The sequence below is a fragment of the Leucoraja erinacea genome, chromosome 4, assembly GCF_028641065.1.
Source record: "Leucoraja erinacea ecotype New England chromosome 4, Leri_hhj_1, whole genome shotgun sequence".
NCBI classification, from domain to species: domain Eukaryota; kingdom Metazoa; phylum Chordata; class Chondrichthyes; order Rajiformes; family Rajidae; genus Leucoraja; species Leucoraja erinaceus.
In genome coordinates this window covers 18,027,240-18,047,408 of record NC_073380.1, presented here as the reverse complement: position 1 = coordinate 18,047,408, position 20,169 = coordinate 18,027,240, and the positions used below count along the sequence as shown (strand labels likewise).

The 20,169-nt window shown below is 44.9% G+C and overlaps 1 protein-coding gene across 2 annotated transcripts in view; it reads left to right on the top strand.

Annotated features, from left to right (window-relative positions):
- pou6f2 (POU class 6 homeobox 2) overlaps nucleotides 1–20,169 on the top strand; it is a 462,178-nt gene that overhangs the window by 407,233 nt on the left and 34,776 nt on the right. For both annotated transcript variants that reach the window (XM_055633835.1, XM_055633836.1), the window contains 2 exons: nucleotides 12,656–12,865; nucleotides 19,359–19,524. In XM_055633835.1, the coding sequence (XP_055489810.1) occupies nucleotides 12,656–12,865; nucleotides 19,359–19,524 (376 nt within the window). The remainder of the gene's footprint in view (nucleotides 1–12,655; nucleotides 12,866–19,358; nucleotides 19,525–20,169) is intronic.

Sequence of the window (20,169 nt, the reverse complement as noted above, 5' to 3'; positions counted from 1 at the left end):
ATTAGAATTCACTAATGAAAAACTATTTTCATCCACAAGCATTGTTTCTGGAACATAGCATTTCTGTCTGGAGTGTTGTCGGAAGGAAATGCAGATGATAGTTTAAATCGAAGGTAGACACAAAATGATGGTGTAACTCAGCGGGACAGGCAGCATCTTTGGATAGAAGGAATGGGTGATGTCACCCATTCCTTCTTTAGAGAAAAGGAATGGGTGACGTTCTTTGGACAGCATCTTTGGATAGAAGGAATGGGTTACGTTTTGGGTTGAGACCCTTTTTCAGACTGAAGAAGGGTCTCAACCCGAAACGTAACCCACTGTCCCGCTGAGTTACTCCAGCATTTTGTGTCCAATTTCTGTCTGGAGTTGTTTGCGTCTAAATCTGAACGGAGACAAGTAATTCATCAATGGTACACCACTGCCTTGCAGCTCCAGGGACCTGGGTTCAAACCTGGTCTCAGATGGGTTTTTTTTGTATGTTCTACATTTGGGCTTCTGCCAGTTGCTCTATTTTCCTCCCACATCCAATAGACAAACTTGTAAGTCTTCTGTAAATTACCCGTTAGTTTTGATAAATGGTGAAAGAAGAGGAATTGATCGGTAATGTAAGAGCAAGTTTCAGAGCCAAAGAGATCGCTCTGATGAGAGCTGGCATGTACCTGATGAGTAGATCATAAGATCATAAGATAGGAGCAGAATTAGGCCATTTGGCCCATCAAGTCTACTCCACCATTCAATCATGGCTGATCTATCTCTCCTGCCTAATCCCATTTTACTGCCTTCTCCCCAATAAACTATCTCTGCCTTAAATATATCCACTGACTTTGCCTCCACAACCTTCTTTGGCAAAGAATTCCACAGATTCATCACCCTCTGACTAAAGAAATTCCTCCTCATCTCCTTCATAAAAGAACGTCCTTTAATTCTGAGGCTATGGCCTCGAGTCCTAGACTCTCCCACCAGTGGAAACACCTCTCCACATCCACTCTATCCAAGCCTTTGACTATTCTGTACGTTTCAATGAGGTCCCCCCACATTCTTCTAAACTTCAGCGAGTACTGGTGGCCTAAACCACTCCAGGCAGTGATAGTGTGCTGGGATCGCTGGTCAGTGCGGACTCGGTGGGCCGAAGAGCATGTTTCCATGCTGTATCTCTAAACTAAACTAAAAGTACTGGAATATTTGTTCCCCCTTAAACGTCTGATAATTCATGAGTCATTGTAGTTATGTCAAAGAGCAGGCTATGATAGCTACATTCATTTCATCATCACTCTTTATCTATTTGCAAAGTCAATAATAGCTGGGCATGTCTACATAGATTTCAGCTCAGTTCTAGGTTGCAGTGATGTCTGTTTAATCGTTTCTTTAAATACAGTCACTAAATAACTACAATGTCAATTTTTTAAATCTCTTTTAATGTCTGCAGTAAATCAAAATGTTTTATCCCCAAGAATGTGTGGTTTGGAGCAGGCAGAAAATTATTTTGGTAAAAAATATTGGATATAGAGCCAATGTCTCCAATGTTTCCACTTCATAGTTTAACTGAGGTGCCTTTGAATACCGGATTGCAACTATTCACCAACAATAGAGATTTAATAATTGGATGACAATATTAATGGGTACTTGTTAAACCACAGCCTCAGGAAACATTAATGAGCTTGCTTAACATTGTTTTTAAACGTGTTATTTAAAGAACTCGTGTTTCCTGATGACCTGGGAATACTTTGGAGAAATGAATGGGTGGGATGGTTTGAGAAATAGATCCATTAGCTTGTTAATTAGCCTCTCTCTAAATATAATCCTATTAATGCATTTGCTGTTCACTTCCCCCAGCACATTTTTCCTGCTTCATTTCTGGTGAGGTTAGTAATTATGACACATTCTTTGTTCCTCTGGAGAAAGCAGGAAAGGCTGGCCTTTGTGAACATCCAGTGATCAAGATACTTAATGCTGCTGTTAGATAACAAGCTCCAAAAGTGTAGAGTCGGAGTTAGCCATACTGACCAAAATGTCTATCTGAGCTAATCCTATTTGCCTGTCTTTAGCCCTATTCTATCCATGGACCAGTTTCATCCAACAATGAAGAAAGCCAATATATTTTCACATGATGGACTGTAACTTGAGGCATAATGATGGGAGGCAGCATTCCTATATACTTGCTACAGTTGTCCTTTTAATAGGCCATTCTCGCGGGGCGACTTGACGCAAGAGTTAACCAGAGTTGAACATCGTGGGAACCTCGTGCGATAACCGTACGGCATTCGTGGACCACCGTGGACCACTGTGGCGCTAACGGCAGGTACTCGTGTAACTTGGTGACTCGGGAGAAAATTCAAGCAAGCTTGAATTTCTCCAAGAGTGACTTGTACACTTGTGGTTGAACATTGCAACATTATATGGACGTAGTGGCCAGTGCGATATCCGTAATAACTCTTGCGTTTACCGTGGGAACTCCTGCGAACGGTGAACCCGGAAGCTGGACAGAGGGGACAGAAGGTGAGTAAAAATTGTCTTCTGTGGGATTGAATTTAAAAAATAAAGATTTGCATCCGCATATGGACATCAACTTATTCATGAGTTATGTTAAGAAAATAACTATAATCTTTAAAAGGGACTTTACTGAAAGGTCCCGCATTTTTATGGTCCGTGAGAAATTTTTCACATGTACTTCTTTGAGAGATACAGCTCGGAGTCCTCGCCGACTAGCGATCGATGCCTTTCCGAAGCAGGGTCCGGAACGCTACCAATCAATGTTCTCCAGAGACCCGTGTAAGGAGTGAACTGCACATGCTGGTTTAAACCGAAGACAGACACAAAAAGCTGGAGTAACTCAGCGAGTCAAGCAGCATCTCTGGAGAAAAATAGGTGATGTTGCTTGACTCGCTGAGTTACTCCAGCGAGTCAAGCAGCATCTCTGGAGAAAAATAGGTGATGTTTCGGGACGAGACACATCTTCAGACTCAATTCCGATTAGGATGTCTGAAGAAGGGTTCCGATTCGAATCGCCACCTATTCTTTTTCTCCAGAGATGCTGCCTGACCCGCTGACTTACTCCAGCTTTTTATGTTTTTCTTCCCAGATCTGACTTACCTGCTGAGTTACACCAACATTTTGTGTCCTTTTGTGCGTATTAACCAGCATCTGCAGTTCCTTTAGACATTATCCAAATTCAGATTTTAGAGATATAGCGCGGAAACAGGCCCTTCGGCCCACCGAGTCCGCGCCGACCACCTATTATACACTCCAGGGACAATTTTACAATGTTACCGAAGCCGATTAACTTACAAACCTGTAATCTCTGGAGTGTGAGAGGAAACCGGTGCACTCGGAGAAAACCCACGCGGTCACAGGGAGAACATACAAACTCCAGACAGACTGCACCCATGGTCAGGATCGAACCCCGGTCTCTGGGGCTGTGAGGCCGCAACTCTACCACTGTGCTGCATGTAGTCAGATTTAATAAATTGCTGGTGTTGTTTCCAAAGACAGAGGCATTGATAATATTAGATCAGAATTGCATCTTTCCGCTAATAGAGTCAATTATTAGTCAATTAATAATAGAATCAATTATTGTTGGTGACATTTCGCCTACGAATATCAGATTATTTTCGCAGAGGTAAGGGCCAATTAGGCCTAGCAAAAGGTATGAACACTTTTACACGTGTTATTTAAAGAACTTTTTAAAGTTTACATTTTTTTCGGACTATTTTGTCAAATGCAAATACAGGGAGAATGATCAAAGTGCTCACATGGCTCACTCTGTTAGAAGCGTTCTGAGTTTAAATGTTCCGTGTATTCCTTCTTAAAGTATAAATTTTTGTGTGGCCAGGGGTGCGATTGAGAACAGCTGGGAAAGGGCGGAGGCGGAGTCACGAATAACAGCGTTTCCCTGGCAATATTATGGCCCATTCCCCAACCGTAACATTAATCAAGCTCTGTCTAACTCCGCCTTCACACCATCCCCCTGTGACATGGGTTAGTCATCGCTGGGCGGGCTGTGGGCAGAATGGCCTGCCAACGGGAGTCAGAGACTGACACTGAGATCCATTGTGCAGGAAGGAACTGCGGATGCTGGTTTTTACAGAAGATAGACACAAACGTCATCTGTTCATTTTCTCCAGATATGTTGCCTGACCCATTGAGTTACTCCAACATTTTGTGTCTGTGTTCACTATGAACATTGAATTATTTAATTTTAGGTAACTTACACTCTCTCTCTCGCAGATGGGTGAAGGGAAAATAGTCACAAAATGCTGGAGTAACTCAGTGGGTCAGGCAGCATCTGCGGAGAATATGAATAGGCGACGTTTCACAGAGTGCTGGAGTAACTCAGCGAGTCAGGCAGCATCTGTGGAGAACATGGATAGGTGACATGTCACAGAATGCTGGAGTAACTCAGTGAGTCAGGCAGCATCTGTGGAGAACATGGATAGGTGGCATGTCACAGAATGCTGGAGTAACTCAGTGGGTCAGGCAGCATATCTGGAGAAAAGGTATAGATTATATTTCGGGTCAAGACCGTTCTTCAGTAATATTCATGATGTGACATGCATAGACATTCCTGAATGTTACCCAAACCATCGTGAGCTACTGTGTTACAGTGCTTGCCCTCTCCTATAACATCTCTGCTGCCTTGGGTGATGCAGGACAGGGCACAAGCTTTGGGACACCGTTTGAAGCTGTTGCCGTCTGGCTCAGCCTGATAAAAACCTGATGGTGTGGATTTGGAGAGGATGGTTCCACTAGTGGGAGAGTCTAGGACCAGTGGCCACAACTTCAGAATTAAAATACATTCCTTTAGGAAGGGGATGAGCAGGAATTTCTTAAGTCAGAGGGTGGTGAACTGTGGAATTAATTGCCAAAGACAGCTGTGGAGGTCAAGTCAATGGACATTTTTCTACTCTCCCCCTCCCCCCTCTCACATCCCCCCCTCTTTCTTGCGGCGTGGGGGGGGGCGAAGATGAAGTGTTCCATGAAATCGAGTCCCAGCCTACTCAACCTCTCCCTATAGCTTTGCAGACTGAGGTCAGGCTGTGAGTAGGTCTGAAGTGTTGGGTGGGGTGGGAAAGGATCCACTCTTTTCACACTGGAGTCTTGCCTTAAGTAGGTGTGAAGTGGTAAATGGGAAGGAGAGGGTGCAGGGTCCATTCTTTGCAGACTGGGGTCTGGCTGTGTTTGTCGGGGAAGGGGTACCAGGGTTACGTTTCTGATTTTCAAACCTGCAGTAAAACTCATTCAGGTCGTTCGTCAGCTTTCCTCTTATAGTTGGTGATTTCTTGCAAGCCCTTCCAAACTGAAGAAGAGTCACTGGCTGAGAACTTGCTCCTCAACTTCTCAGAGTACCTTTCCTTGGCAGCTCTGATTCCTCTTCTCAGCTCTTTATCGCGTATTTTCCCCCCCACCCCCCCCCCCCCCCCCCCCGATCTCGAAATTGAAATGTTACATCTGTATATAATGATCCCATTAAAATGTGTATTTATGTCACAAACTATGGAATTCATATTTTTCAATATTGTTATCAAGGAAAAGAAAGCAGTTCCAATTGTTTGATATTATTTTATATTGTTAAATATTATTCATATGGAGGAGAAAATATAATAGCTCTAAAACCTACCTTAATTTTGCAATCTCACTAAAGATAATCCCCTTTTCCTCGCTCCCCTCCTCCATTTCTCTCTCCCCTCCCTTCCCCTCTCTCTCTCTCTCCCCCTCCTCCCTCTCACATCTCCCCCTCTTTCTGGCAGCGGGGATGTAGCTGACGGTGGGGCATGGCCCAGCGGGTGTGGGGGATGAAGGTGGCGTGGGCCCAGCGGGGGTGGCGTGGGCCCAGCAGGGGTGGCGTGGGCCCAGCGAGGGTGTCGAGGGTCAGTGGGGGTGGCGTGGGCCCAGCGGGGGTGACGGGGGGTCAGCGGGGGTCAGCGGGGTGGCGTGGGCCCAGCTGGGATCAGCGAGGGTGGCGTGGACCCAGCGGAGGTCAGTGGGGGTGGCGTGAGCCCAGCGAGGGTGGCGTGGGCCCAGCAGGGGTGGCGTGGGCCCAGCGGGGGCGGCGGGGGGGGTGTGAGCCCAGCGGGGGTGTCATGAGCCCAGCTGGGTGGTGTGGGCCCAGCAGGGCGGTATGAGCCCAGCTGGGGTGGCGTGGGCCCAGCAGGGTGGCATGAGCCCAGCGGCGGTGGCGTGGGCCCAGCGGTGGTGGCATGAGCCCAGCAGGGCGGTATGAGCCCAGCTGGGGTGGCGTGGGCCCAGCGGGGGTGGCATGAGCCCAGCGGGGGTGGCGTGGGCCCAGCGGGGGTGGCGTGGGCCCAGCGGGGGTCAGGGGTGGCGGGGGGAAGATGGCTTGGGCCCCGGCGGTGGGGGGAGGCGAGGGGAGCGGGCTCCGCCGCAGCAGCGTCTGGTGTTGGGGTTACAGCCATTGGGTTCAGATTCAGCCACTCTTGCCCGGTGACGGGAGAACAGAGGACTGGCTGTTTCCAAAGTGGGAACGTTGATTTTTTTTTACAGTTTTGTTTTTGTGATATTTTTGTTTGTTTTTTTTTGATTTTTTTCTTAGGGGGGAAAAAAGGGGGGTGCGGTCGCACCCAACACACCCCCCCTTCAGGCGGCCATGCTTTTATCAGTCCATGTCTCCGTGTTGGCCAGTTTTGACGGCACATGCGCAGTCATTTCATTTTCTAAGGAGCTGGCAATTTGATACTAACATTGTGCCATTTTCAGCAAACGTTCATGCCGTATGTTTGAAAACTTCTGACCTTATTAAGAAAGCCTTTGCGAACACTTCTACCAGGTGAAGTGAATTGCTTAAGCTGAAGCCTTTGCTAATGGAACATAGATGGTGGGTGAAATGGATTAGCCACTTGGTGTTTGTAGCTGAAACTGTTTGAGTATCATAAGTCTTGCATTTGTTGTGCCCCTTCGTTACTGAGGATGGAAGTGATCGCTGCTTCCCTTCCTCCTATTGATCAATCATTTAATTATTTGCTGGAAGTCATGACTAGAGGTAACAGGATGTTGTAGGGTGAACGGTAGCGAGGGCTAATAATCAGTAAACAGGGATGGGAATTGTGCTAATGTGGTGACAGCGAACCACTGACAAAGCCGAACAAGAATGTCATTGATTACGTGTGCAACCATCATTGTAACACAAATTTGGATCGACTGTTAACGAATTTAGACTTGTGGATAATCATCTCAATGTGTTTGTGACCTAATTAAGTTTTTTTCCGAGTTCCATTCTGTAATTAAGACCTCAGTTTATTATTAATGGAGTCTCTGAGCAAAACCTTGTCATCTGAGAATATTTAAAAAAATGTTCCGAAGTCACACTTGGCAGGTGACCTTTGGCTCACCTCCCTGGCACGTACGCACGGGTTTAATAAACCACCCGTTACTTCAAAACACCAACTCGGCGAGGCCTTTCCATTTAGTTCCAAAACAGGGCAACAGAACCATTGCCCCATTTGATTGGCTATTTCTGATGACAGGGAACTGTTTCTGCAAATTAATATGCTTGTGGCTCTGCTACATCCCTTTAATAAAACCGGGAAGTAGGTGCCCTAGCTAGATGGGGAATGATAGCGGGATCTGACCCATGTAGGGAGATATTTCACTTTTACTTTGGTTTATTATTGTCAAGGTACAGTGAAAAACTTAGTTTTATATGTTATCCAGGTAAATCCATATATCCTCCTTTAAACGTTACCCCGCTAACCTTATAACTATGCCCTCTAGTTTTCATTTCCAAGATTCAAGAGATTCAAGATTCAAGATTGAATTTATTTGTCATTTGGACCCCTTGAGGTCCAAACAAAATGCCGTTTCTGCAGCCATACATTACAAACAAATAGACCCAAGACACAACATAATTTACATAAACATCCATCACATCGCTGTGATGGAAGGCCAAAAAAAACGTATCTCTCCACTGCACTCTTCCCCCCCCCCCCCCCTCCCCCCCCCCCGATGTCAGAGTCAAAGTCAAAGCCCCCGGCTGGCGATGGCGATTGTCCCACGGCCATTAAAGCCACGCCGGGTGATGCAAGGTCGCACACCGGGTTCTTGATGTTAGAGCCCCCGGCGTGCGCTCGCAGAGTCCCGCGGCCATTCCAAGCCGCGCGGGGCGGTGATGTCAGGCCCCGCTCCAGGAGCTCTTCAACCCCGCAACTCGGGCGGGAGAAGTCGCCGTTGCAGGAGCCCTGAAAAGCGGTCTCCCTCCAGGGACCCACGGGCTCCCGGTGCCGCCGTCCGCCAGACCCGCAGTTGCAGCCTCCGAATCTCCGGAGGTCGGGCCGCAGCAGCAGCAGCGCTCCACCACCGCTCCACCCGCTCCGGACTCGGCCAGCTACGCGACGGTGAGGTGAGTCGTCGGCACCAGAGTCCCCGGTCTTCCTGTTGGAGGCCGCTCCTCGTTGCAGCCCCAACGACAACGGAGACCCGACAGAAAAGGTCGGGTCTCCCGTGCAGGGAGAGATTTAAAAGTTACCCCCTCCCTCCCACCCCACCCCTACACACACACCCCAACAAAAAAATAACAAAAACTACATAGAAACATAGACAAAAAATAATAAAAACGCGGACGGGCTGCAGACGCCGCTGCTGACGAGAGTCGCGCCGCCTACCGGATTTCCACCACAGGAAATGGTTCTGACTGCCTACCATGCCTATGCATCCCATGATGCTGGCTCGGAGTTGGATTATTGGATGTGGTCTTAGAAAGGAGGATGCTCCTCAAACTGCGGAGCATCTTGGACAGTACAGCTCAACCCGTCCATGAAACACTGGTCAACCTGAGAGTACCTTCAGCAACAGACTGGTTCCTCCAAGATGCAGGACAGAACGCCACAGGGGATCATTTTTCCCTGCAGTTATCAAACGGCGCAACTCCTCCCCCTTCAGTCGTTGGGTAGACTGACTCCCGCCCTCCCATCCCTGCACATCCCTCATCCTGGACTTTTCCACTTGACCATTTAATTTCATGTTTGTGCAACATTACATATATGCTGTGCAATTACTGGTCACTTAAATTTCATTATTATTACAATGCACATGACACTTTCAATGCCTTGTAACTGCTTCTTTTGACTGGTGGCAGACCGCTTTCCCTCTGGGATAAATAAAGTGGTATTATATCGTGTAATTTTTTCTCTTTCAGGTCCAACATTCTAGAGACAATAATCCAAGGTTGTCCAACCTCTCCCTGTAACTAATACACTCCGATCCAGGCAGCACTCATCTGCACCCTCTCCAAACTTTCATCTCCTCCCTGTAATGGTTCAACTGGAACTGCATACAATATTACAAATACGGACTAACCAAAGTCTTAAACCCCCTTTTCACGGTGCGACTTGACGCAAGAGGTAACCAGAGTTTGACATCGTGGGAACCTCGTGCGGTAACAATACGGCATTCGTGGACCACCGTGGCGCTAACGGCAGGTAACCGTGTACCTTGGGTACTCGGGAGAAAATTCAAACATGTTTGAATTTGTCCAAGAGTGTCTTGTGCACTTGTGGTTGAGCATTGCAACATTTTATGAACGAAGTGTCCCGTGCGATATCCGTAGTAACTCTTGCGGTCACCGTGGGAACTCCTGCCAACGGTGAACCCGGAGGTTGGATAGAGTGAATCCAGCCAGTTTGCTATTTACATACAAATCTAATAAAACTAGCTAAGCATTTCATTAATGTCAGTGTGTCTCTTTTTGTCTGAAAGCAGTTTCTAACTGGAGGAACTCCGCGGGCCAGGCATCTATGGAACGAAGGAAATAGACAACGTTTCGGCCCCGCTGCACCCGCTGAGTTTCTCCAGCATTCGTGTGTGTAGGTGGGAGTTGGGGTGAGGGGGGGGGGGGGGGGGAGAGACATAAGGCAGCCTGAAGAATGGGTCGCTGTCCATTTCTCTCCATAGATGCTGTCTGGCCCGCGGAGTTCATCCATTCATGCCTGTGTGAGAGAGAGGGAGGGAGAGAGAGAGAGAGAGAGAGAGAGAGAGGCAGTCCTGGTCAGTCCTTTGAAGATAGACACCAGTTGCTTGGAGCAACTCAGCGGGACAGGCAGCATCTCTGGAGAGAAGGAACGTAAATGCTGCCTGGCCCGCGGAGTTCCTCCATTCATGCCTGTGTGAGAGTGAGGGAGGGAGAGTGTGAAGAAGGCTCTCGACCCGAAACGCCACCCGTTCCTTCTCTCCAGAGATGCTGCCTGTCCCGCTGAGTTGCTCCAAGCAACTGGTGTCTATCTTCAAAGGACTGACCAGGACTGCCTCTCTCTCTCTCTCTCTCTCTCTCTCCCTCCCTCCTCACACAGGCATGAATGGAGGAACTCCGCGGGCCAGACAGCATTTACGGAGAGAAATGGACAGACGACCCATTCTTCAGGCTGCCTCATGTCTCCCCCCCCAACTCCCACCCACACACGCGAATGCTGCAGAAACTCAGCGGGTACAGCAGCATCTATGGAACGAAGGAAATAGACAACGTTTCGGCCCCGCTGCACCCGCTGAGTTTCTCCAGCATTCGCGTGTGTGGGTGGGAGTTGGGGTGAGGGGGGGGGGAAGAGACATAAGGCAGCCTGAAGAATGGGTCGCTGTCCATTTCTCTCCGTAGATGCTGCCTGGCCCGCGGAGTTCATCCATTCATGCCTGTGTGAGAGAGAGAGAGGGAGGGGGAGAGAGAGAGAGAGAGAGAGAGAGAGAGAGAGAGAGAGAGAGAGAGAGAGGCAGTCCTGGTCAGTCCTTTGTCAAAGGACAAAGACAGTCCTTTGGAGCAACTCAGCGGGACAGGCAGCATCTCTGGAGAGAAGGAACGGGTGGCGTTTCGGGCTGAAAGTTTCTTCAGACTGAAAGTTTCACCTCTCAGTAGATCATAAAATAACACAATCATCACGGTCAATGTGAGACACAGTCTTTATTCATATTTGACAAAATAAAAAGACGACTTCTTGCACATATTGAGAGAAGGTGCATCACACCAAACAACATTTGTCTAAAAAAACACAGATTATTCTTCAGCTCATTAAAGAGCTCGGGTGAAAAAAATGAATAGAGTGTGTGACAACAAAGTAACATCATTTGTGCCACGTGATTAACTACACTACAGTCCACGATGTTCATTCGGGAAAGATCGGGAGACGGACAAGTCACTCGCACAAATGACAGAATTGCCGAGTACCGTGGGAACTCTTTACTCTACCCCCGTTATATCGTGTGATATCGTGCTAGACCACGACCACTCCACTCTGGCTACATCTTGCGTCAAGTCGCCCCGTGAAAACTAGCCATTATGAAGATGCATTATGGCGTTCAGGGAGCTATAGATCTTGACCACAAAACCTCTCTGCTGATCAATACCATTAAAGGTCTTGCCATCAACCATATACCTTCCCCTTACATTTGATCTCCTAAAGTGTGACACTTCCCTCTAACTTGGATTAAACTCCATTTCACATCTCCCCATCCATTTCTGTAGTTGATCTACATCCCACTGACACTTTGCCAGCCTTCCTCACTCTTCACCCCCAACTATATTGCTGTCATCTGCAAACCTACCAGCTAACCCATCTATATTTATGTTCAGGTCATTTATAGACATCACAAACAACAGCAGTCACAGCAGCGATCCCTGCGGAACTCCACTAGTCCCAGACCTGCAGCCAAACTAAAGCCCCTCCACCACAATCCTTTGTCTTCCACGAGAAAGCTTGTTCTGAATTAATACAACCAAGTCAACATGAGTCCCATGCACCTTAATCTTCTGGATCAGCCGACCATAAGGGACGATATGAAAATGCCTTACTATGCAGCCAACATCCACCTCATCAATCATCGTCATCACCTCCTCAAAAAACTCGATCGAGTTTGTAAGACATCACCTGCCATGTACAAAATCATGCTGACTGTCCCTAATCAGCCCATTCCCTTCAAAATGTGAGTAAATCCGATCCCAAAGAATGCTCCACAATAACTTCCCTACCACTGACATTATGCTCACTGGCCTATAATCCCCTGAATCCACTATTGAACAGTGTCCAAGTAAAATAATTGAAAGAGTCGGTTGGTGTTCGACCCGCAAAGATAACCAAGGCAATAATCAGTAAATGTTAAGTGGCTCCGTACAGATTGTTTCATCATTAACAACATAACATAACAGGGTGGCACAATGGTGCAGAGGTAGAGCTATTGCCTTATGTTACCAGAGACCCAGGTTCGATCTTGACCATGGATGCTGTCTGTATGGAGTTTGTACGTTCTCCCCATGACATGCAAGGGTTTTCTCCGATATCCTCGGTTTCTTCCCACACTCCAAAGACGTACAGGTATGTAGGTTAATTGGCTTGGTATAAATGTAAAATTGACTCCAGTGTGTGCAGGATAGTGTTAATGTGCGAGGATAGCTGGTTGGTGCGGACTCGGTGGGCTGAAGGACCTGTTTCCGTGTTGTATCTCTAAACGAAACTAAAATTTGCTGAAAATGTACAGGCTTTCTTTTCTTTAAGCTGCTCAAAATTACAGCTTCTTGGTACATCATTTTCCTACTAAAATAAACAGCTACTTGCCATGTTCACTGTGATGAATACAGTTAAATATTCTGACGGGAAGGCTAGTGGAGAAAATAAAATTGCATTTCGTGCTCCTGCTTTTTCTTATGTCTGTTTTTTTCTAATTATAGATAATCGGGACGATCCCTTTGATGTCAAACCCTACAGTGCCATCTAATCAAAATGCAGGTGGGACTCAAGGCATCCAAGTACAACCAATTACCCCTCAGCTTCTGACTAATGCCCAAGGTCAGATCATCGCCACAGTGATTGGAAATCAGATCTTGCCAGTAATCAACACACAGGGAATAACACTGTCGCCCATTAAACCAGGCCAGCAGGTAAATAACTTCCTCTCCTGTTGTGGTTCTTCACCTGTCATGAATCGAATCAAAGCAGAAAAAGATGGAACGCTGCAAGGCTCAAGGTATAATTTTTAACTGGCCTCTCAGGTTGATCCTGGTTTATAAGTATATTCAATATGTAGGAAGGAACTGCAGATGCAGGTTTAAACCAAAGATCGACACAAAATGCTGGAGTAACTCAGTGGGACTTGCAGCATCTCTGGAAAGAAGGTATGGGTGACATTTCGGGTTGAGACCCTGTCTACAATAAATATATTAATTTAGTTATTAAAACAATTGCATAAGAAAATCTGTTGAGTTAACTGGTGAAATTGTGCTCAGCGTTGTAAATGAACAGGGACTAATTAAAAGCTGGTCTTGGAATAAAGATGCAGACAGTAAAACTAACAATGCCACCGACCTGGGCTGAATTCAGGTGTCTCTGAACAAATAGTGTGATGCCATGAAATGGGATTGAGACGCGAGGGCAACAAATGGAGCTAAACTATCTCAAATGTTTTTAAAGTGGACACATTAACTCATAGGCTGTTGACAACAATTCAATGGCTTCATCACTATAAGTTAGCAATCCCGGGTGATTTGCTTATAAGGTCATGTGATAGGAGAGGAAATAGGCCATTCGGCCCATCATGTCTACTCTGCCATTCAATCATGGCTTATCTAACTCTCCCTCCTAACCCCATTCTCCTGCCTTCTCCCCATAACCCCTGACACCCGTACTAATCAAGAATCTATCTATCTCTACCTTAAAGGGGCTATCCCACTCTCACGACCTAATTCACAACCTTTTTTACTCGTGGACATTTTTAATCATGCTAGAAAAACGCCCCGACCTACTTGATGCCACGAGTACCTACGACTAGCATCATGACCTACCTATGACCTACCTATGACCTACCAAAGACCTCCTACGACCTACTACTACCTCGTGACGACGATGCTGCGAGTATGAGTCAAGGACAAACTCGGTAGAGGTCATGAATTAGGTCATGAAAGTGGGACAGGCCCTTAAAAATATTCATTGACTTGGTCTCCACAGCCTTCTGTGGCAAAAAAATTCCACAGATTCACAATCCTAAATAAATTCCTCCTCTCCACCTTCCTAAAGGAATGTCCTTGAATTCTGAGGCTGACCTCTAGTCCTAGACTCTCCCACTAGTGGAAACATCCTCCCCACGTCCACTCTATCCAAGCCTTTCACTATTCTATATGTTTCAATATATATTCAATTATATATTTATTAAAATTGTATTTTAATGTCCTCAGAAACAAAGTAATGTGATAGTCACTGAAACAGATGTTGGCCTTGACTGTATTGTCTCTTCAAATGGAGTGCATCATTAAAGACACGCGACTGCAGATGCTGGAGAAACACAGCGGGTCAGGCAGCATCTGTTTGAAGAAGGGTCCCAAGCCGAAACATCGTCTGTTCATTTGCCTCCACAGATGCTGCCTGACCCGCTGAGTTCCTCCAACACTCTTTTTTTTTCTCATAATATCAGAGCTCGATTGAGGAAATGAAAGAATATGTTTTCTCACAAATTGTTAATCAATAAGTAATATTTGAAAGTTTTAATATATTTTATGATGTGAAGATCATAAGCAGTTATCACATTAGGTTTCTTCAATTGATGCTTTAGAGAGTAAGTGTTGACATTCCTCATCTCCTGCAGTCACTGCTTCTCTGGTTGTCCATAGTTGTCCAAAGCATGCCATGACAATCCATAGGTATGATTGTAGCAAGATATTTCAGATCTTAGTCCTAATGTTAGACCCTTATCTGTTGAGGTCTTGTTAGACCCTTATTTGTTGAGGTTTTGTGTATTTGTTTGTTTGAGAGATATCAACCATTGATCAAAGGCCAAGGAAATAAAGTACCTTAATAATTTTACCAGAATAAAACATGCAAAGTTTACAGTTCACATACTCTTCAATGTGACAGTGAATAACAAGATCACACACCCAAAAGGAAGCGTTGTTACTGATCTGGTGCAATTAGCCACATTGACCCAGGCCACTTGATCCCAAATCACATTGACATCATAATTGTCAAACATTGTATTTCACTATCTTAATATTTTTGAATGTCTATACCAGCATTTGTCAGTGATATTCAGGAGAGAGCAGGTGACTGGCACTCATTGGTGTATATCTAACATTTAAGCAATATACAGTATATGGCATAAGATTCCCCCTGGCATGAGAACAAATCGTGTAGGAAGGAACTGCAGATGGTGGTTTAAACCGAAGATAGACACAAAATGCTGGAGTAATTCGGCGGGACAGGTAACATCTCTGGAGAGAAGGAATAAGTGACATTATGGGTCTCGTCCCGAAACGTCACCCATTCCTTCTCTTCAAAGATGCCACCTGTCCCGCTGATTTACTCCAGCATTTAGTGTCTATCTTCCTTGAGGACAAATAGCTTGGGTGCCTCTGGAAAAATTCAGATAGAAGTCAACAAATTTAAAATAACCTCACAAAACCAAAATACAACATTTGTTGGAAATCTGAAAGATTAAGAGGAAGTTCTGGAATTATTTTGAAGATTAAATAGCATCTGTGGAGAAGGGAAGGAACTGAGAAATAAACCCAGTGTGTATTTTTAGTCTAAGAAGGAACTGCAGATGCTGGAGAATCGAAGGTACACAAAAATGCTGGAGAAACTCAGCGGGTGCAGCAGCATCTATGGAGCGAAGGAAATAGGCAACGTTTCGGGCCGAAACCCTTCTTCAAAAGCAGAGTATTTTTAGTCATTTGGAGTTGAGTGGATCAATGTTTCGAGAGACAGATTGCTAGATTTACTCCAAATATTGCAGTCAAACACCTCTGCTTTACACCACAATTGAAGCCATACAAATTTCTATCAATTATAATAATAATAATAATAATAATAATAATAATAATAATAATAATAATAATAATAATGTCTCTTTTATTGTCATTGCACATATGTGCAATGAGATTTGGTTTGCAGCTTCCATCCGATGTCATAACTTAAACAACTAATACAATTTAGATTTAGATACCCCGAGAAACATGATTTATAAAAAGAACAGTAAAACAGTCAAAACAGTCTAAAGTGTAAATGTGTCTGTGCCGGGTCAATGTGCGACTGTGCCGGGTCGATGTGCGATGATATAAGAACATCATCTAATATCCTTGAATATCCTTGTGCATTCCAGTAATATCAATATTTGCACGTTATTGAAGTAGGAGTCAAAATCAAAATAACTGCAGGTACAAGAGACAGCTGATGCTGGAGGAATCTTGAGCAACTCAGCGGCTCCATCGCTATCTGTGGAGAGAAATGGACGGACAACATTTTTGGGGTCAGGATCTATCTTCAGGCTGAGTCTAACTGAATTCCTCCAGCAGTTTGTTTTTGTTCAAATTGCCTGAAGAAGCTGGAAGTCTATAACAAAACAGAAAGTGCTGAAAATACTGAGGAGGTCTGTGGGAAGAGATGAAGGATGGATTATCTGTTGTCTGACGAGAATTTTTTTTTTCCTCACAAAATGAAGTGAAGTACATTAATAGCTCTCCAAATTCAAGCTGATCATAATTTTTGAGATCCTATCATAATACTGCTTAGATACTGAGTTATTTTATTGAGTTTCCCATCACAGTGTCCTGCATCATAAGGATAATAACAAATTATTATCATTGGCAATATGCTCACCTCAGTTGCCATTTGAGCAGCTGATTTTAAATTCTGTTTGTGTTTCCAGTGTCATCAGAAGCAGTAGATATTTAGACAAACTTCACAGCTACATTGTTTCTGGAGTTTTGCTTTCAGTGAATGAGGAACTGATTGGATCAAAAACTTAGCTAGCAGTTCCTTGCCATATAGCATAACACAGGAGATACTTGCATTTTAGTTGAATGTTGAGGTTCAATTTGACGGCATGTTTATCTGCGAACTGGTTTTGGTCTTACACCACAGCTAATTGGTGACCCACCCAAGGGAGGTTGTAGGGCACTTTCTTGAGCGTTTAGGTAGCATTGAGTTAAGTTTAATCCACTGTTAACTCAGTGTTATTCTTAGCCTGATAATATTTTAAGCTAGGAGAAGGAAACATAATAGAGCAAAAAGTGTGGTGTTTGGAAAAGGAAAGTGACTACTGCCTTATTCCCCAGGTCTCGTGGCTCTTTTCCATAGTTCCAGCTCCCCTGAATACGGTATGAAATTGAACCAAGATATTTACAATTCCGGTGTAGGAAGGAACTGTAGATGCTGGTTTACACCGAAGATAGACACAAAATGCTGGAGTAACTCAGCGGGTCAGGCAGCATCTCTGGAGAGAGAGAATGGATGACCTTTTGGGTCAAGACCTTTCTTCAGACCCCAGTCCTGTATTCTGACATATCTCACATATCTAAGACCACTCACTTCCAGATGACTGCCTTAGATCTGCAGCCAAAATCCTCATCAATTCCTTGCTTAATGCAGACTGGTCTGACCTTCCACCGTTCACCTTCCATAAGCCTAAGATCATCTAAATTCTATTAAGTCCAACGCATAATCCCTTTGGTACTGACCAATATTGGCTTTCGGTTAATTAATACCCGTATTTGAAGATTTTCATCATTTTCATTTCCCCCTGAGGCATACTCCAAATGACCTCTTCTAGTCCTGTAATCCTCTGAGATTCTTGCAACCTGGCCAGCACAACCTCCAGCATTGTCTCCACCATTGGATGCCTTACATTCACCTGTTAAGCTTTGCCATTACAAACAGCTTGGTTTCTCTACTTCTCGCTTCCTTTGAACTGTTTCTCAAAACTAATCCCTCAGCATATTCCAGATTTCCAGATATATTACTTTGTAAGGATAAGTGTCAAACTCACTTTAACATTTATCTCACAATATTTTACTTGATTTTACTTTGAAGCCTAAAAATAGGTTGTTGTTGATATTTATGACCAGATTTTCTTTGGAGTATCTTTAGGTTCTTTAGTATCTTTAGGACACCAGGCTTGGGATTGGATCATTTAGCCCCTTGCCTTGGCCTGTCTGTTCATTCCACTATATTGCTGACTATGGTGAAAGACTGGGACCCCGTGTAGCAGTGGCTCACTGCTGCTCCCCAGGGCAAGTGAACAGAGTCAATACACCGTACAAGGGCAGACTGCGCTCAACTCAAAGAGATTGTAAATGTACTCAAATCCTACAGATCCCTGCTAGCACTTGCTCCCCATCAGCTACTTGCAAAGTCCTGCCGGACCGAGAGTTTGAAAGTGGATTGTGTCCATTGCACAGCACCTTGTCTCCACCCCACAGTCCAAGGGTCAGTACGAGGATCAGGTCAAAAATTGCGAGCAGCAGCAGATGGGCACTGAGTGTTGGGATGTGAGATTTATTGGCCTGCTCCTTCCACATAATGCAACCACTCCCACCATTATTCAATGGGAATGAGAGCTGACTCCAATTCGGTGGCAGGGGAGACTGGTTCATTTAATAGGAGGATAAATTGAACCTCACGTATTAGCATGGCAGGTTTGAACAAACAGGGAAAGACATGGTTTCCAGCCTTCCAAACCTTTTGCTTGAGACTACAACCTTCATCCAATGAACCGAGGATCGACAACGGGAGTGAGTGGTTCATAGTTCCCTGCAGAGTGGGTGTAATGTGTGGTACTGTAAGTCCGTGCAGAGAGTGGTGAGGACGGCTGAAAAAATCATCAGGACTTCTCTTCCTTCAATCCTGGACATTGCGTGCAAAAGTTGCTTGTCCAAGGCCAACAGCATTATAAAAGACCCCACACATCTCCATCATGGAGTGTTCACTCTGCTGCCCTCGGGCAAAAGGTATCGCAGTATAAGGAGCAGAGCGGCCAGGTTTTGCAACAGCTTCTTCCCCCGAGCCATCAATTCCATATAATGTGCCACCCCTATTATCTATTTTATCTTTTTATCTATTTTATCTTTTTATCTATTTTATCCTTTTGTTATTTTATGTTGCATGGTGAGCCAGATGCACCGAAATTTCATTCAGACTTGCATTTGTTGGTGTATTTTTAAATGGCAATAATGTCTTTGATTGATTGATTGATTGATTGATTGATTGATTGATTGGTATCAGATTCTCCTCAAGTTATCCTGGGTCAAAGCATGACATGTCGATCTATCCACTTTCCACCCCATCTCGTGTGTCGTACTAACACAGTAAGAATCAGAGGTTATTGAGTAAATCGAATGCAAATCGTCTATAACTCACAAGAAAATATCAGTTTGAATTATTGCTGTTGGAATGCTATTCACGATCTGCACAAAATAGAATCAACTATATAAACTAATTTTCATCCTGGGTTTAGTTTTTACAATGCAAAGCCAAAAAGAAGCATTTGCTCTAGTATACGTGCAGAACATGTGTGAATTGATTTTGCTGAATTATTTTCTCCCCCCTGCAGATCTCAGTGTGTTCTAACCTTTGGTTGTATGTTTATGTGTTCTGCTTCCACTGCAGCAACAGCAACAGCATCCGCAGGTAGGCCAGGCAGTGTCCCAGGCTAACCTTCTGCACATGGCACATGGGCAGTCCTCCCTCGCACAAAGCCCAGTGCGCCAAGCCTCCTCTTCTTCCTCTTCATCCTGTTCTTCTTCGGCTCTGAGTGTTGGACAGTTAGTCAGCAGTAAGTAGGGGCTTCTCGCCAATACAGTTGGTTAGCCAACAGCTTCATCTTCAGACAAACATTGTAATGAGTTTATTGCAACTGAACACAATCTAATTGGTATATGTTATGTCCTAACAAAGTCTGCCCAGGTCAACTCAACACCTGCCTGGAAGATTGGACTTAGAAAACATTAGAGTCATTAGAATTTGTCACGTATTACATTGATTGGCTTTTAAAATGTCATATCAGATGAAACAGGATAAGACTTTGACAGGAATAATATGAAAGGGTGTGGGTAAAATACGGGGACATTGGATTGGAGTTCATTGCTCCCAATGAAGTGTCCAGGCAGTTACTTGCTGCATAAGACAAAAGGGCCTCCTTTGGTGCACTAGGCTCTGTGGTTCTAAATGCTAAGTTATGAGGGGAAGAAAAAATCAGTAGGAGTCCAAATAAAGTCCATCATTCAGAGTTCCTGCCAATCTCATCCCTTCATTGACTTTGACTGATGATCGACTGAAATAGCTGCTTCCATGATTTCTTTGGGGTTTCCACTTAAATCATGCTGGATGAACCATGGCAGAATTTCTACCATGATGGAAATAAAATGAAAACAGAGGAGGCTATTCAAGCCCCTTGAGTTGTTCCATCATTGACTGATCT